The 14,821-nt window shown below is 57.8% G+C and overlaps 1 protein-coding gene across 4 annotated transcripts in view; it reads left to right on the top strand.

Moving 5' to 3' along the window:
- The window catches only part of ALDH1L1 (aldehyde dehydrogenase 1 family member L1), a 96,504-nt gene extending 83,364 nt beyond the window's left edge, over positions 1 to 13,140 (top strand). For all 4 annotated transcript variants that reach the window (XM_047796237.1, XM_047796235.1, XM_047796236.1 and 1 more), the window contains 7 exons: positions 2,881 to 2,974; positions 4,481 to 4,580; positions 5,753 to 5,851; positions 8,274 to 8,439; positions 10,929 to 11,034; positions 11,948 to 12,147; positions 12,920 to 13,140. In XM_047796237.1, the coding sequence (XP_047652193.1) occupies positions 2,881 to 2,974; positions 4,481 to 4,580; positions 5,753 to 5,851; positions 8,274 to 8,439; positions 10,929 to 11,034; positions 11,948 to 12,147; positions 12,920 to 12,975 (821 nt within the window). In that variant the 3' untranslated portion in view covers positions 12,976 to 13,140. The remainder of the gene's footprint in view (positions 1 to 2,880; positions 2,975 to 4,480; positions 4,581 to 5,752; positions 5,852 to 8,273; positions 8,440 to 10,928; positions 11,035 to 11,947; positions 12,148 to 12,919) is intronic.
- The last annotated feature ends 1,681 nt before the right edge of the window (positions 13,141 to 14,821 follow it).

The raw sequence follows: 14,821 nt of genomic DNA, 5'->3' as shown, positions 1-14,821 counted from the left end.
CATGATTCCTAGTCGGATTCGTTTCTGCTGTGCCACAACAGGAATTCTAGGTCTGCTTTCTAAGATGGAGAATTTCTTTGTGATCTAGTGTTTGATATCTTCTTGTAAATATTTCTTAGAGAGCCTAAAACAGTGCTTTTGTTGTTGCTATTGTTCAGTAGCCCGTATTTTTCAGAGCAGTTTTAGGTTCACAGAAAAACTGAATGGAAAATATAGGGAATTCCCATTTGTGTCCTGTCTCCTCATGTGCAAATGTCCCACGTTTGTGACAATGAGCAAACTTACACTGACATGTCTTCATCCCTCAAAGTCTCTAGTTTACGTTAAGATTCACTCTTGGCATTGTACATTCTGTGACAAATGTAAAATGACATGTATCCAACATTGTGGTATCAGATGGAACAGTTTCACTGCCCTAAAAATCCCCTGTGGAGGAGGGAACATCTGTTCATTTCTCCTCCCCACGAGTCCCCGGCAAAGCCCTGATCGCTTAACTGTCTCCAGAGTTTCATCTTCACCAGAACAGTATTATGTAATTATAAAGTTTGTAGCTTTGTCAGATTAGCTCCTTTCACTTGGTAAGAAGCGTTTAAGTTTCCTCCATATCTTTTCATGGCTTCATAGGTCATTTCTTTTTAGCACCAAATACCATCCCACTGTCTGGATGGACCGCAGTTTGTTCATCCATTCACCTCCTGGAGCACAGTTTGGTTGCTTCCATCTCTTGGCAATTATGAATAAAGCTACTATAAACATCGCTGTGCAGGGTTTTATGTAGACATATGTTTTTGACTGCTTTGGGTAAATACTAAGGAACATGGCTGCTGGATCATATGGTAAGAGTATTGTTTCATTTTTGTGAGAAACCACCAAGCTGTCTTCCAGCGTGGCGGCACCTGCCACATCCCCACCAGCCGCGACAAGCATTCCTGCTGCTGCATGTCCTTGCCAGCACTTGGTGTGGTCAGTGCTCTGGGCCTGGCCATTCTGCTGGACGTGTAGTGGTGTCTCGTTGCTGTCTTAATTTAAATTTTCCTGGAGTTCCCATTGTGGCGCAGTAGTTAACGAATCCAACTAGGAACCATGAGGTTGCGGGTTCAAACCCTGGCCTTGCTCAGTGGGTTAAGGATCTGGCGTTGCCATGAGCTGTGGTGCAGGTTGTAGATGCGGCTCGGATCCTGCATTGCTGTGGCTCTGGTGCAGGCCAGCAGCTACAGCTCCGATTAGACCCCTAGTCTGGGAACCTCCATGTGCCGTGAGAGCGGCCCTAGAAACATCAAAAAGACAAAAAAAAATTTTTTTCCTGATAACTTATGATGTTGAGCATACGTCCATACGCTTATTGCCACCTGGCTATCTTCTTTGATGAGATGCCTTTTCAGATCTTTTGCCGATGTTTTGATTGGGTTGTTTGTTTTCTTATTGTTGGAGACTTTGGGATGTTTGAGGTAATACTCCATTATCAGAGATCTTTTTTGCAAATAGTTCCTCCTCAAAACAGTGATTGTTAAACAGTGTGCATGGTGGAATGGAATCAGCGTGACAGGAGTGCACGTCCCCGCTCCCAGCCTCCTGAACCAGAATGTCACAGGTGCTTCTGCCATAGGCACTTTTAGAGGCTCAGAGGCAAGGGCAGTGGCTCTGGGGGACTAGGACATGGAGGAGCCCCAGGGCTGGGTGACTCATGGATGGGGGTGGTGTGTGGACTGACTGTGGGCTTGAACAGCTGGCTGCAGAGAGAGGTTGTTTACTGCGGTGGAGACCGTGGGGGAAGAGCAGGTCTGGAGAAAGCTGAAGAGTTCAGTTTCAAATACGCTAAATATGAGAGGCCGTGAGCTATCCAAGCGGAGGTGCCGAGCCAGCTGAGGAATGACAAATGTCTCTGGGTGCAGGGAAGCTCAGCTCAAGATACAAATTTGGAGGGTGATGTGCCTGAAGATGGCATTTGAAGAGGTGAGCCAGGCTGAGGTCACTGAGGAGAACGTGCACTGAGAAGGGAAGAGGACCAGGGTGTAGCAGAGGCCCCGGTGCTGTCACACAGAGTTGAGGAGAGTACTGGGCTCGGGACATGCAGAGAGAGCAGGCAGAGGTGGAGAGATATCAGCAGGGAGAGGTGACCTTGAGGTCTTGCTGCAGAGGGGACTGGGAGGGGCAGAGGGGACTGACCACGTTGGGCTGGGACCCCTGTAGGCCCAGAAGGGTCCGAGGGGACTGGCCACATTGGGCTGGGACCCTGCAGGCCTGGCCTGGTGGGGCCGTGCAGCAAAAGCGGCCAGGGTTCCAAGCAGCCAAACAGGAGGGGCAGCGGGCCCTGTTGGGTACCCTCCCCTTGGGTCTCTCCTGCCGGGTGGAAAGACACAAGGCCAGTGTGTGACTTTGCTGCTGCAACAAAGCACCGCACACAGAGCCGCTGAAACAACGCCTGTTGATTTCTCCCAGTTTTGGAGTCTGGACGTCTGCACATCTGAGACCAAGGGGCCTGCGGGACCCATTCCTCCTGAGGCCTCTCTCGCTGGCGTGTAGACGGCCACCTTCTCCCCATGTCCTCACATGGTCGTCCTTCTGAGTGTCTGTGTCCTCACCTCCTCTTCTCATCAGGTCACTGATCATGTTGGATGAGGGCGGCCCTGATGACCTCATTTTAATTGAATCCCCCCTTTAAAGACTTCAGCTCCAAATACAGGGGTTGAGGCTTCAGCATTTTGAGGGGACACGGTTCTACCCACACCAGGAAGCGAGGCCCAGTGGTCCCAGGGCCCTGAGGGCACCGGCGTGTGAGAACACACCCACAGCTCTGGCCTTGGGTGGATGGGGAGGGTGGCCAGGCCCATGTCCTCAGCACTGTGACCACCCTGCCTGCCCCTCCCATACCTCCCACAGGCTCACTGGTCGGCCAGAGGCTCTCGGACCATCCTGATGTGCGGAAAATTGGGTTCACGGGCTCCACCGAGGTGGGAAAGCACATCATGAAAAGGTAGGTGGTGGGTGAGTGGTATGGCCGGCCCCGCAGGATGCTGGCCTCTGGTCCCAGGGTCTGGAAGTGGCCGGTGCTATGTGTGAGCCCAAGCCTACGGCCATCCCAGGAAACTGCAGGCCCTGACTCCACGGGTCTGTCAAGCCCTGGCTGAAAGCAGCACTGAGGAGCAGGGGTCTCACCATGGTCTGGGGCCAACCAGCACACATGGTGGCCTGGGACAGGGCTGTGAGCCCAGAAGACACGGATCTCGAAAACTTAGCACAAGGCAAAGGACTTTTGTGTAGATTGCAAGTTGAAGTGGTAATATTTTTATTATTGGGGTTAAATCAAACATAATAGAATTAATTTTTCACTGATTTCTTTCCTTTTTTTTTTTTGCTTTTTAGGGCCACACCCACAGCATATGGAGGAGGCTAGGGTCTAATCAGAGCTATTGCTGCCAGCCTGCACCACAGCCACAGCAACACCAGATCCGAGCCGCATCCACGACCTACACCACAGCTCATGGCAACACTGGATCCTTAACCCACCAAGTGAGGCCAGGGATCAAACCTGCAACCTCATGGTTCCTAGTCGGATTTGTTTCCACTGTGCCATGACAGGAACTCCTTCGTTGATTTCTTTTGAGCTTCCCTTTAATGTGGGTACTAAACAAATATTGCTGTTTCCTGCAGCTGGTATGGGAAGCTTTTACTGTCTCCTGCTGCAGCCCTGGGCTTAGTCCTTGGACTCCAGCCTCAAACCCCTGCAGTTGTGCCACTAATCCACCACACACCCTGGTTCCCCACCAGCACCATGAAGGTGGTTTGCACAATCAGTGGTTGAGCTTAGAGAGGTTGAGGGAGCCAGATCCCAGGGCAGCAGCCCCTTCCTGGCTGCCCCAGGCATCAAGTACCCCACTGCAGCTGAGTGTCCACTGAGTGACAGGTGCACGGGGGAGGAGCTGGGGCTGTGCCCAGCCCACCGACCTGCAGGGTCTTGAGTCCCTCTTTCTGGACACATGACTGCCCTCTTTGCTGGGCCCCCAGGTGTCCAGCTGTGGGGATGGTTTCTCGGGATAGAGCACCATCTCTGTGCAGTGGTGGGCTTCCACCCTGCGACTACTCTGCAGCCCCGCCTGCCCTCCCCACCCCCTCATGAGGCAGGTCCCCTTCTCTGGGTACCATGCCCGTCCCCATCTCAGTGGCTGTGCGTGACCTCCTCTTGGGGTTGGGCTCATAAGTGAGGCTGAGCCAACTTCTGAAGGCAGAATGGAGCAGAGGGGTGGTGGCCCAGGGTGGGCCAGGGCGGTGCCAGGCTAGAGGAGGCAGCAGGGGGCTGCGAGGGGGTGGAGGTGGGGGGAGGAGAGCCTGGCCCACAGTCAGTGAGGGCAGCTCCCTCCAACCCAGACCCTGTGTTGCTCTTTGAGTGAAGCTTGCTTTGGCGCTGCTTTGGCCCCTCCCCCTGGAGTCCACAGGGTCCCGGCTCCTGGGGACCAGGCCACCAACACTCTGTTCTTTTCAGCTGTGCCCTGAGCAATGTGAAGAAGGTCTCCCTAGAGCTGGGCGGAAAGTCTCCCCTCATCATCTTCTCCGACTGCGACCTCAGCAGGGCTGTGCAGATGGTGAGGGCCGCAGGGGACGGGGGTGGGGTCCACGCACAGTCAGCCTGGACCAGGCAGGAGGAAGGAAGAGGCCTTGGGCACAAGGAGTGGCTCGTGCCCAGAGCCACACCTCCTAGGAGGTTTCACAACTGCCTGGTGACTGATGTCAGCTTCAAAGATCCAGAAGCGAGAGCCAGGATTCCCTCTGCTCTGAAACCAGCCCGGCAAGGTTCCCTGACCCATAGGAAAACACACAGCACCCTGGGCACCCGGGCGGGACCCTCCCAGCAGTGACCAGCCCTGGGACTTTGTGCCAGGTCCACACCTGCCCAGTGCCACTGCAGCCTCGCTGGGCAGCCTCGGGCAAGCGACTTAGCCTTTCTGGGCCTCTTGCTCTCACCCAGATGAGGAGGATGGGAAGAAGATTTAGCTATTGTGTCTGAAGGGTGGGGACCAGGTACTGTGGGCCAGTTGTTCCGACATTGTCATTGGTGTTATCACGCCTCGGTCCCCCCTGCACACGTGTGGGAGCAAATCAGTCCAGCCCTCTTCATCTGGGGGCCCAGGCGCACCGCCCCCTTCTCCATCCAGCTGTGCCCGGAGGAGGACATGTCCAGCACAGCAAGAAAGAGGTTCAGCCTCGTTAGAACGGAACTGAGGGAAGCTGCCAGTCAGCTCCAGGTCTCAGCGGCCAGCAGAGGCCAGTCTATGTCGCCGAACAGTGCGTCCCAGCTTCCAGGAGGTCCAGCCTGGCCTCTGAGGACGTTTCTTCTAGGCTGGGCCTGGCTGGCACCACCCCTCTCGAGAGGCCACCTCTGCCACCTGCACCAGGTGCACAGACCCCTGCTCCAGGCTCAGCTCCTGGAGGGCAGCTCTGACCCCCCTCTCCCCGGGAGCTCCCCAGCCGGAGGGGCTCCAGGCTCACTCACTCCTCCCCTCTCTCTCCCCTCCAGCCTGGTTCCCCAGCGGCAGGAGTCAGGGCTCAGCTCTGTCCCCTCCCGTGTGGCCTCACTTGCTACACCGTCCCTTCTGGCCTCTCCTTCTCTGGGGATGTCACCAGACTGATGGGCCTGGATGGTCGCAGGAAGCCCAGACACAAGCCTTCCTCCCTTCTTTCTCAGAGGGGGCACTGGCCCGCTCAGGGGCTGGGCCCGGTGCGGGGGTCATAACCAGGACTCTGGTCTCTTCTCCAGGGGATGAGCGCAGTGTTCTTCAACAAAGGTGAGAACTGCATCGCAGCCGGCCGGCTCTTTGTGGAGAACTCAATTCATGACCAGTTTGTGCAGAAGGTGGTAAGTTCTGCTGAGGGTCTTGGCGCTGCTGGTTCACCAGTTGCAGGGGCTCAGGGCTCAGAGATGGAGGCTGGGGTGTGGATACGGGGGCGGAGGATGTGGATACAGGGGCTGAGGTGTGGATGCAGGGGCAGAGGGTGTGGATACAGGGGCTGGGGTGTGGATACAGGGAGTGGGGCATGGATACAGGGGCTGGGATGTGGATACAGGGGTATTGGAGGGATACAGGGGCTGGGGTGTGGATGCAGGGGCTAGGCTTCAGGGCGGGTGCCCACAGATAAAGGTGAGACAGTGTGATGTGGGTGGCTGGTGGCGGCGGGGGGGTGGTGCTACTGGTACCTCCCCCTTCCTCTGACAGTGCAGGACAGGACAAGAGAGGGGGATCCTTTCCCCTGTCTGTTAGGAAGGACCATCCACAGCCTCTAGCATCAGCAGGGCTGGTGGCTCAGGTTCAGCTCAGAGACTCCTGCAGAGTAGATGTGAGGTGCTGGGGGGTACTGGCTCTACCTGCAGGTTAGACAGACTGTGTTTAGGATGCCAGGAAAAGCAGGCAGGAGTAACGGGGAGGAAATACGAAAGGGGGCAGGGTGGGGGACAGATGTGTTTTCTAGAAGGGAGCATAACAAACCGCTCCCAAGACCACGTGGCTAGAGAACAGCAGCACATACGCCCCTGGCCCACACATTGGCACTTGGTCACTGTGCTGGGCTGTCTCATCTCTGCCTGTGGCCCTTCTTTGTGTAGTCTGTGCTCAGACACAGGCAGGGCCAGTGGCAGGACCCCCAAGAGCGAGAGTAGAGTCCTCTTGAAGTCACTGAGTGCTGCTTCTGCCACCTTCTACTGGCCAAGCCAGGCACAGACCAGCCCAGGTTGAAGGGGCAGGAGCCTGGGAAGGAAACGAGAGCTTTCACGTCTGTTTGTAGACCCTACCGTGGTTTGGGAGCGGGTCAGCCCTTCTGAGCTGGTCCTTCGCTGTGATAGGCCCCACACAGGAGTTGTCAGGTGGCAGGGATGGAGGTGGCAGGCCCAAGGGCCAGCTCACCAAGCGGATGTGGTTGTGGAAGCGCAGCGCTGGGCGGCCGGCCCACAACCCAACCCCAGTTGGTGGGGGGAGGGCAGAGTCTGAAGGATAGCCGTCCAGGGAGCACCGTTCCCAAGCTCAGGAAGCGAGGCACAAATCTGGGAGTCAGCGAGGTTGCCCTTGGCATCCCCGGGGCCTGGGAGCAATCGGGTGGCCAGCCTGGGGCAAGGTGGGGGCCTGGCACCCGCTTGGGGACTCTCTTCGGGGCAGTCAGAGGAGCCCAACACTTCCTGATGGGAGGACAGAGGGTGGTCCCCGGGGGCTTGTCCTCCTGCATCTGATTAGGCTGTTTGGGGTGAGACAGGGAGGCCTGACCAGAGGTGGCCTCAGAGAGGTGGGGATGACCTTGTGTGGTCTTAGGACTCTAGAGGACAGCTGACAAGTAGGAGGGGTGCCTCAGCCTAGAGCCCAGGAGGCCTGGCGTCTGCCTCCAACTGGCTATGTTCGCCTGGCTTCCCATACCTGGGGCATTTCTGACTCTCCAGCCTGGGCATCATCAGTCAGCACCTGGTACTTCCTCACGGAGACCCGGACCAGCATCTCCAGGCAGCAAAGCCCACACCTGCCTCACGTTGGCCAAGGCAATGGGGAAGGCTTCCCGGAGGAGGAGGTCTTACCGTTGGGCTCTGAAGCAGGCAGACATGGGAGCAGGGGCAGGGGCCTCCTGGAGCAGGCCCCTCCCCTCCACTTAGTCTGCCCCACCTTGTCACAGGGCATTACAGCAATGTTCTCTCACCCCATCCCACCCACCCATGTCCTGGTGTCCTCAGAATAAGCACCCCTTCAGCGCCTCAGTCCTGTGCTGCCCCCACACCCCACTTCTGCCTCTGCTGCTCTCACCCACCCCCATACCCTCAACCCCCATACACCTGCCCTGACCACCAGCCCCCACCATGGCATACCCGCCCTCCCCTCCCCCTCCTGCACACCGTCTTCACCTGTCCTCACACCCCGCCCCCTACACACATCTGGCCTGACTCACAGTCACACCTCTCCACCTTACACCTGCCCTCCCGTCTGCCTCCTGCACACCTGCCCTCCCCCATCCTCACACACACCCGCCCCCCCTCCACACCTGCCCCCTCCAGCCCTCGCCACCTCCACACGCACACCTGCGCTGTCCCAGCCCCCAGATGTCAGGCCCAGGTCTCCTTGCACAGAGGGTGATTTTGAGACTTCAGCCTGGCAGGCTGGTTTGGAATCAGAATGTGGTTCCAGCGTCTGGCACGTGGACTTTGTTCCGGGGCCCGTGGTTGGTCACCCAAAAAGGCATCCATGGGAGGTGGGTCAGGTGGTCAGAAACCACAACCCCAAGCCCCCTGACCGGCAGTCCTCGCACAGGTGGAAGAGGTGGGAAAGATGAAGATTGGCAACCCTCTCGACCGGGACACCAACCATGGGCCGCAGAACCACCAGGCCCACCTCCGGAAGCTGGTGGAGTACTGCCAGCGTGGCGTGAAGGAGGGGGCCACGCTGGTCTGCGGGGGGAACCAAGTCCCTCGGCCAGGTCAGTCAGCCCTCACTGCCACCCGGCAGATGGAGCAGCAGGGGGCACAGCCCCTGGCTGACCGGAGGTGTTGGAGGCCAGGTTCTCAGATTCAGGTCCCGTCAGGACCACGGGCTGGGGAGGTGGACCTTGGCTGCGGGACACCTGCCAGAGCAGGTGTGAGGCTGGCAAGGCGAGGGCCGTGCACCTGGTTTCGTCTATATCCAAGTAGATCCTGATGGCCACAAACCTCTCTGCATCTTGAAATCCCCTCTCCCCGTCCCCCGTGGATCCTTGCCCTGGATTTCATGGTTTTCCTCTTTCCTGTCACTTCTCTGTCCCCACCCTTGGCTGGAAACTCCCTCTCCACCAGTCCCCTAAATGCAGGGCAAGCCCCCGGCCTCCCCCTGTGGCAGCTCAGACCTACCAAGGACCCATCTCCAGCTCCTCCTTGTCCAGACTTCTGACCCCTGGACCCCCACCTGCACATCACCCAGGCCCCTCAGTGGTACCAAAACCATCCTCAGCCCCGCCTGATGGCAGACACGCACACCTGCCCCTCTAGAATCTTCCATCCAATTCAGTCTCTGAGCCAGAACCACAGGTGCAGGTGCATGCCTGTCTCCTGCACAATTGATCCTTGGGGCTGATGCCGAGCCTCACACCAAGCCTGCACCAACGTGGGATCATGGAGGGAAGGCCAAGATGGTTTCTAGGCTCTTCCCTCTCTACCCCTGCTCTTAATTAAGTGCCTGATTCTCTAAGACCTGGAGGTTCTGCTTGCCGCTCTTGCACCCCTTCCACGGTCATGCCGGCTCCCTCCTCCTGAGCCCCCGGTCCATCCTCACGTCCTCACGTGGCTGCAGAGTCCAGCTACAACTCCCCCAAGTTGATGCCCTCCCACCCTGTGGCCCTCCCCCCATCCCCCAGGGTCTCTCACCATCTGTGTCTAAGCGGCTTGTGCTCAACCCACACTTGGGCCACGCTTACCTCTCTCTGCACATTTGCTGGTCCTCTGCTGAACAAACACCTCCTGTCTCTGTCACTGCCTCTGGTGACCTCATGGTTAAGGCGACCTCAGGCTCAGGCCCTGGGGGCTCTGAGGGTCACGGGTGCTCCATCCTGCTGCCACTGTCTGCTTACCCCCTTCCCTGCCCCCATTAACTCAGGGTTCCAGGAGGCCAGAGCTTGGGACTGGCGGGAAGTGAAGGCAGGATTCCTGGACCCGTGTGAGGGGCAGTGTTTGAATGCAGGCTCCTCTCATCCCGCCGGAGGCCAGAGAATGAGGGCATCAGACTCCTCGGGGCCTAGAGTGCAGAGGGGCAGGAAGGGTCACAGAGGGCAGAGACTGACCGGACTGGAGCTCAGGGACGTGGGGCTACATTTCATTTGCAGATTGAATGAGTACAGGCCGCATCACGTGAGCCAACATGTGTTCATACGTGACTCATGTTATAAAAATTGTAATTACATTGTGTAAGTGCATAAGATAAGAAACATTTTATTAAACTTAAATTTTTCTGGAGTTCCCGTCGTGGCACAGCGGAAATGAATCCGACTAGGAACCATGAGGTTTCAGGTTCAATCCCTGGCCTCACTCAGTGGGTTAAGGATCTGGCGTTGCCACGAGCTATGGTGTAGGTCACAGATGCGGATGGGATCCTGCATTGCTGTGGCTGTGGTGTAGCCCGGCAGCTGTAGCTCTGATTTGACTCCTAGCCTGGGAACCTCCATATCCTGTGGGTATGGCCCTAAAAAACAAAAAAAAAAGCAAAAAAAAAAAAATTCCGTTATTCTAAACATTACAGAAAATTTCAAGTCTCTTAGTCTCTTAATTTTGTCTAAATCAGGCCTTTTTCTTTTTCTTTTTCTTTTTTTTTTTTTTTTTTTTTTTTGGCCTGTGCCCATGGCATGCAGAAGTTCCTGGGCTAGGGATCAAACCCTTGTCACGGCAGTGACAATGCCGGATGCTTAACCCAGTAGGCCACTGGGGAACTCTTAAATTGGGCCCAATTAAATCTGTCCAGTGGGTCTCAGGGCCCGTGGCTCTGTCTAGAGGAGAAATACTCAGGGGAAGAAGCCTCTGCACAGAAGCGGTTCTGTGGGGCGGCGGTCTGGTTGGGAGGAGTGTCCTGGCCGAGAGCACTGGCCCCTGAGCACAGAGAAGCTGCCCTGCCCCTCCCCGCCCCACAGTGCCAGGAAGGAGAAGGGAAGCCGTCCTGAGCAGCCCTGTTCCAGGGACACTGACCACAGGGACTGAGGGAGGGCCATCCGGGAGGCGGCACTGGCCACAGAATCCTGGTGTTTTCAGGTTAAACCTAGGAAAACCCAGGTTTTGTCCAGCTTTGAGCATCTTCACTGGTGGCGGGCAGACCAGCTCTGAGCCAGCCTGGCCTCTGCCCGTCCGGGAGGGTCACAGCCCGGTGCAGGCATCCTGAACCTCATTGCTAGAGTAGGTTGTACGAGGCCTGGCAGCCGGGCTCCCACAAGTGTGGACTCTGTCCCCACAGGCTTCTTCTTTGAGCCGACCGTCTTCACGGACGTGGAGGACCACATGTTCATAGCCCAGGAGGAGTCCTTCGGGCCCATCATGATCATCTCCCGATTTGCTGACGGGTAGGGCTCCCACTCTGTCATCCTGGGCCTGATTCTCATCCTCGTGGGACTGAGCTGCGGGGCCAGAAGGAGGATTCATACGGGGGACCGTCCACGCAGCCGGGCCCCTGCGCAGACCTCAGCCTTGGGGGTGGAGACCACGAGGACCGCAGGGCTTCTGCTCCCCCGGGAGTATTCTCCATGTGTCTCAGGTTCTGTGCTCAGTATCCACTGCTGTGTCCCAAACCACCCACACCTCGGCGACCATTATTTGTCTGGCTGGTGAGCCTACAGTTTGGTTGGGTTCAGTGGGCCAACTCACCTCTGATCAGCACCTGGCTCCCTCCCAGAGGCGCCTTCAGATCCGTCAATGGCCCAGAGCCCACGTCCACCCGGTCCTGTTGGCCCCCAAGGCACCTGCCAGCCCAGACAGAGGAGCTGGACCCCGGCTGTGCCTTCTCCTGGGCCTTGAGCAGATTACAGAATGGCACCTTGTCCTCTGTCCCCTGTCCTTCCCACCAACTGTCAAAAAGTAACAATCACCCACATTAGAATGACCAAAGCAGCCACCTGCTGCATCTTCAAGCCCGTGATGTTTGTGACAGGGACGCCCCAGCATGCATGTGCTGTCCCATGTGTGGTGGGGCCAGCCTGCCCCCTCTCTGAGCTCCCGCCCCCCGTCTATAAAGTGAGGAACACGCCCATGGTGACCTAAAGGGTCCTTGTGGCCGATCATGCGCCGTCCTAGGCGCTCCCTTCCCATTTCCTTCTCTGCCCCCTCTGCCTCCTCCACCTGTCATCCACCAGGCTTGCTTCGCCTGTGAGGTGGGAGCTTGGAGTGGGCTGGGCTCCCCTCTTTTGGCATGTCTCTGGGTCGCCTGTCCAGGGCTGGCCCTTCCCCTCCTCACGGAGCTCTTCCTCGGTTTCCTTGCAGCGACATGGACACCGTGCTGTCTCGGGCCAACGCCACAGAGTTTGGCCTGGCCTCTGGTGTCTTCACCAGGGACATCAATAAGGCCCTGTACGTCAGCGACAAGCTGGAGGCGGGCACCGTGTTCATCAACACCTACAACAAGACCGACGTGGCCGCCCCCTTTGGAGGGTTCAAGCAGTCCGGATTTGGCAAAGACCTGGGTAACCTAATCATGCCCACTTTTCTTTATTCATTCAACAAACATCTGTTTGAGGTTGCTCCGTCCAGGGGCCAGGGTGACAAGATGGCTGCTCACTTCTTACAGGGAGGAGACAGGTGACACCTAAGGCAGGTCTGGAAGCACACCAGACAAAGTGATGTGAGCTAGAGACTGGTAGGTGGCTCTAGCTGGAGGCCTTGGGCCTGTCTGAGGACGTGTCCTCTGTGCTGAGACCCAAGCGCTAGAGGAGCTGGCCATGAAGGTCACATGCTCCTGGCAGAGGGGACGGCAAGTCCTGAGGAGCCAGCTTTGATCTCGGAGCTGCAGAGAGGCCAGTGCTCTGTGGCCAGGGGTAGGGGGGGGCCACTGTCAGGCCTCAGGCTTCTTCCTCAAAGAGAGGGGGGCCCATGGGGACTGAGCATGTCCTGAGTGTGGGCACTGTGAGCCCTAGTGTGGTGAGGGTGTCACAGGCAGGGAGCCTGGCATAGCCCCTGGCCTGCCCAGGGCAAGGAGTTCTGCCCGGCACCCTCTTCTCCTGGCTGCCCTCACGTCCCTGCCCTGCCACTGGGGGAGCCAGCAGCTGGAAATGCGGGGACAAGGTTCAGGGAGCCGCATGCTGCCTCTCAGCCACAGGGACCAGGGAGCCCGCAGGGTGGTGGGAGGATGGGTAGTAAAACCACAGCAGCCTGGGGACACATGTGCCTGCCCGCCAGAGGAGCTATCTGAGGGTCACGATGACAGGGACATCTTGCCTTGGCTCGCGTGTCTTGCAGGAGAGGCAGCCCTGAATGAGTACCTGCGGGTCAAGACGGTCACCTTCGAGTACTGAAGACCAGCTTCCCTCCTGTGGGCTCAGCCTCCCAGCACCCAGCCCCGCGCCCTGAATGTGGCGGGAGCCCCCTGCCCCCTCTGGGGCCCTGTCCAGTCAGAGTGACCTCAGCTGGGTGAGCAACTGGCCCCGTGCAAATAAAGGTTCTGACCAGTGGAGCCACCACCCAGCATCTTGCCCGTCTGTGCACCTGGGGCCAGGACCCGCTCTAGGGCAACCGGGGATGGCAGCTCCTAGCCCAGAAGGCAGGTGCTGGGATGAAGTTGGGGCCCCAGGGGTTGGCCCTGAAGACAGCCCTCATGCACAGGAGGGGCAAGGCCCCCAGCACAGGCCAGACAAACCCCAGTCCAGCCCCGAGACCCTTTCCTCCACTCCAGACAAGGGCTTGGCTGTAGCTCCTCTTGCACTTCTGGGTCAGAGCCCGGTCTTCCATCTCCTGAAGGGATTCGGGAAGTCTGCAAGCACGAAAAGCACCCCGTTTTCCCTCCACTTTCTGTCCCGCGAGTGAGTCTGCCTCACTTACACACACAACACGTCACTTCTGGCCACTAGATGTCGGGGGAAGGTGGTGTCCCCACACCAAGCAGTTCTCTGTGCCAGCAGCTGAGCGTCCCCTCAATCTGACGCTATGTACCTGGTGCCAGCACAGACCCCACAGGCTCCGTCCCACTAGTTCCCCCCGCTCCCCAGATACCCACCTTAAGCACAGGTTTTCCTGGGTGCGTCTGCCCGATTAGCTATAGATCAGAGGTTCCCACAATCCCCTCCTCAGTTTGATTAATTTGCTAGAGCGGCTGAGCTGGGGGAAGCATTTTACTGAGAAGATGGTAGGCGTATTATAAGAGCCGGAACAGCCAGCTGGAAGAGACGCCCACGCAGGGCAGGGTGAGAGCAGGGTGCAGGCCCGCACCCTCGCCAGGTACCTGTTCCCCCCATACTCCAGGCCTCCCAACCCCGAAACTCCCTGAACCCTGGGGCTTTCCAAGGAGAATTCCTTACTCAGGCCTGATCCACTGGATCACTGGCCCCTGGTGACTGATTCCACCTCCACGCCTCCCCCTCCCCCGGGTCACAGGTCAACTGCCCTGGGGATTTCCTGAATAACCTCATTGACATAACAAAGACACAGTTCCAAGGGGTTTGGAGCTGTGCCAGGACAGCGGTGAAGACTGAATACATATTTGTTATTTCAGATCATCGTACCCATTGACGTGTAAGATGCACGGGTTTTGTAACCCATTTTGGCATTTCTTCATCTTTTTAATATACTGCCAACCTCTAAGCAAGGAAAGTGGCCTTTGGGAGGCGCTGGGAGCAGACATCTTCATCTCACAGGCAGGGGATAGCCCGGCCACTTGCTGACCCCAGGCCACTTCCCTTTGCCGGCCAAACCTGTGGGGCTGTTTTTAGTGGCAGCTCAAACAGGGTCACCCTGCACCCTCCAGGTCTAGGGGCTACCTGTGCTGAGGGTCGGAAGCCTAGGGTACAACAGCCAGGCCACTTGCTGTGCTCCTGACATCCCACCTCGAGGGAGAGTCCACCTGAGTCCCTGTGGCCGTGGGCACTGTCAGTCCTGCTGGTGACTAACAAGCCAGAGTCCAACCCTGGCCATTGAGGTGTGGGTACAGAGCAGACACTCCTGGAGGGCAAGTCTCCACTCCCTCCTGGGCAAACAGGATGTGGATGCCTGCCCTGCCTGCTGCCAAGCCTCTCGCACTGGTGCCGCCAGGCTTGTAGCGATGGTCCCGCCACATCTGGGAGGTGATCCTTTGTTGCAGAAGGGCTTTGAGTGCTGCAGCTCTGATCCATGGAGCACAGAGGTGGCCGGGGGCCCAAGGGCAAGCTG

The sequence above is a fragment of the Phacochoerus africanus genome, chromosome 9 (genome assembly GCF_016906955.1).
Source record: "Phacochoerus africanus isolate WHEZ1 chromosome 9, ROS_Pafr_v1, whole genome shotgun sequence".
Classification (NCBI taxonomy): domain Eukaryota; kingdom Metazoa; phylum Chordata; class Mammalia; order Artiodactyla; family Suidae; genus Phacochoerus; species Phacochoerus africanus.
The sequence above is the reverse complement of the archived record's forward strand: the minus strand, read 5'-3'. Positions and strand labels throughout refer to the sequence as shown.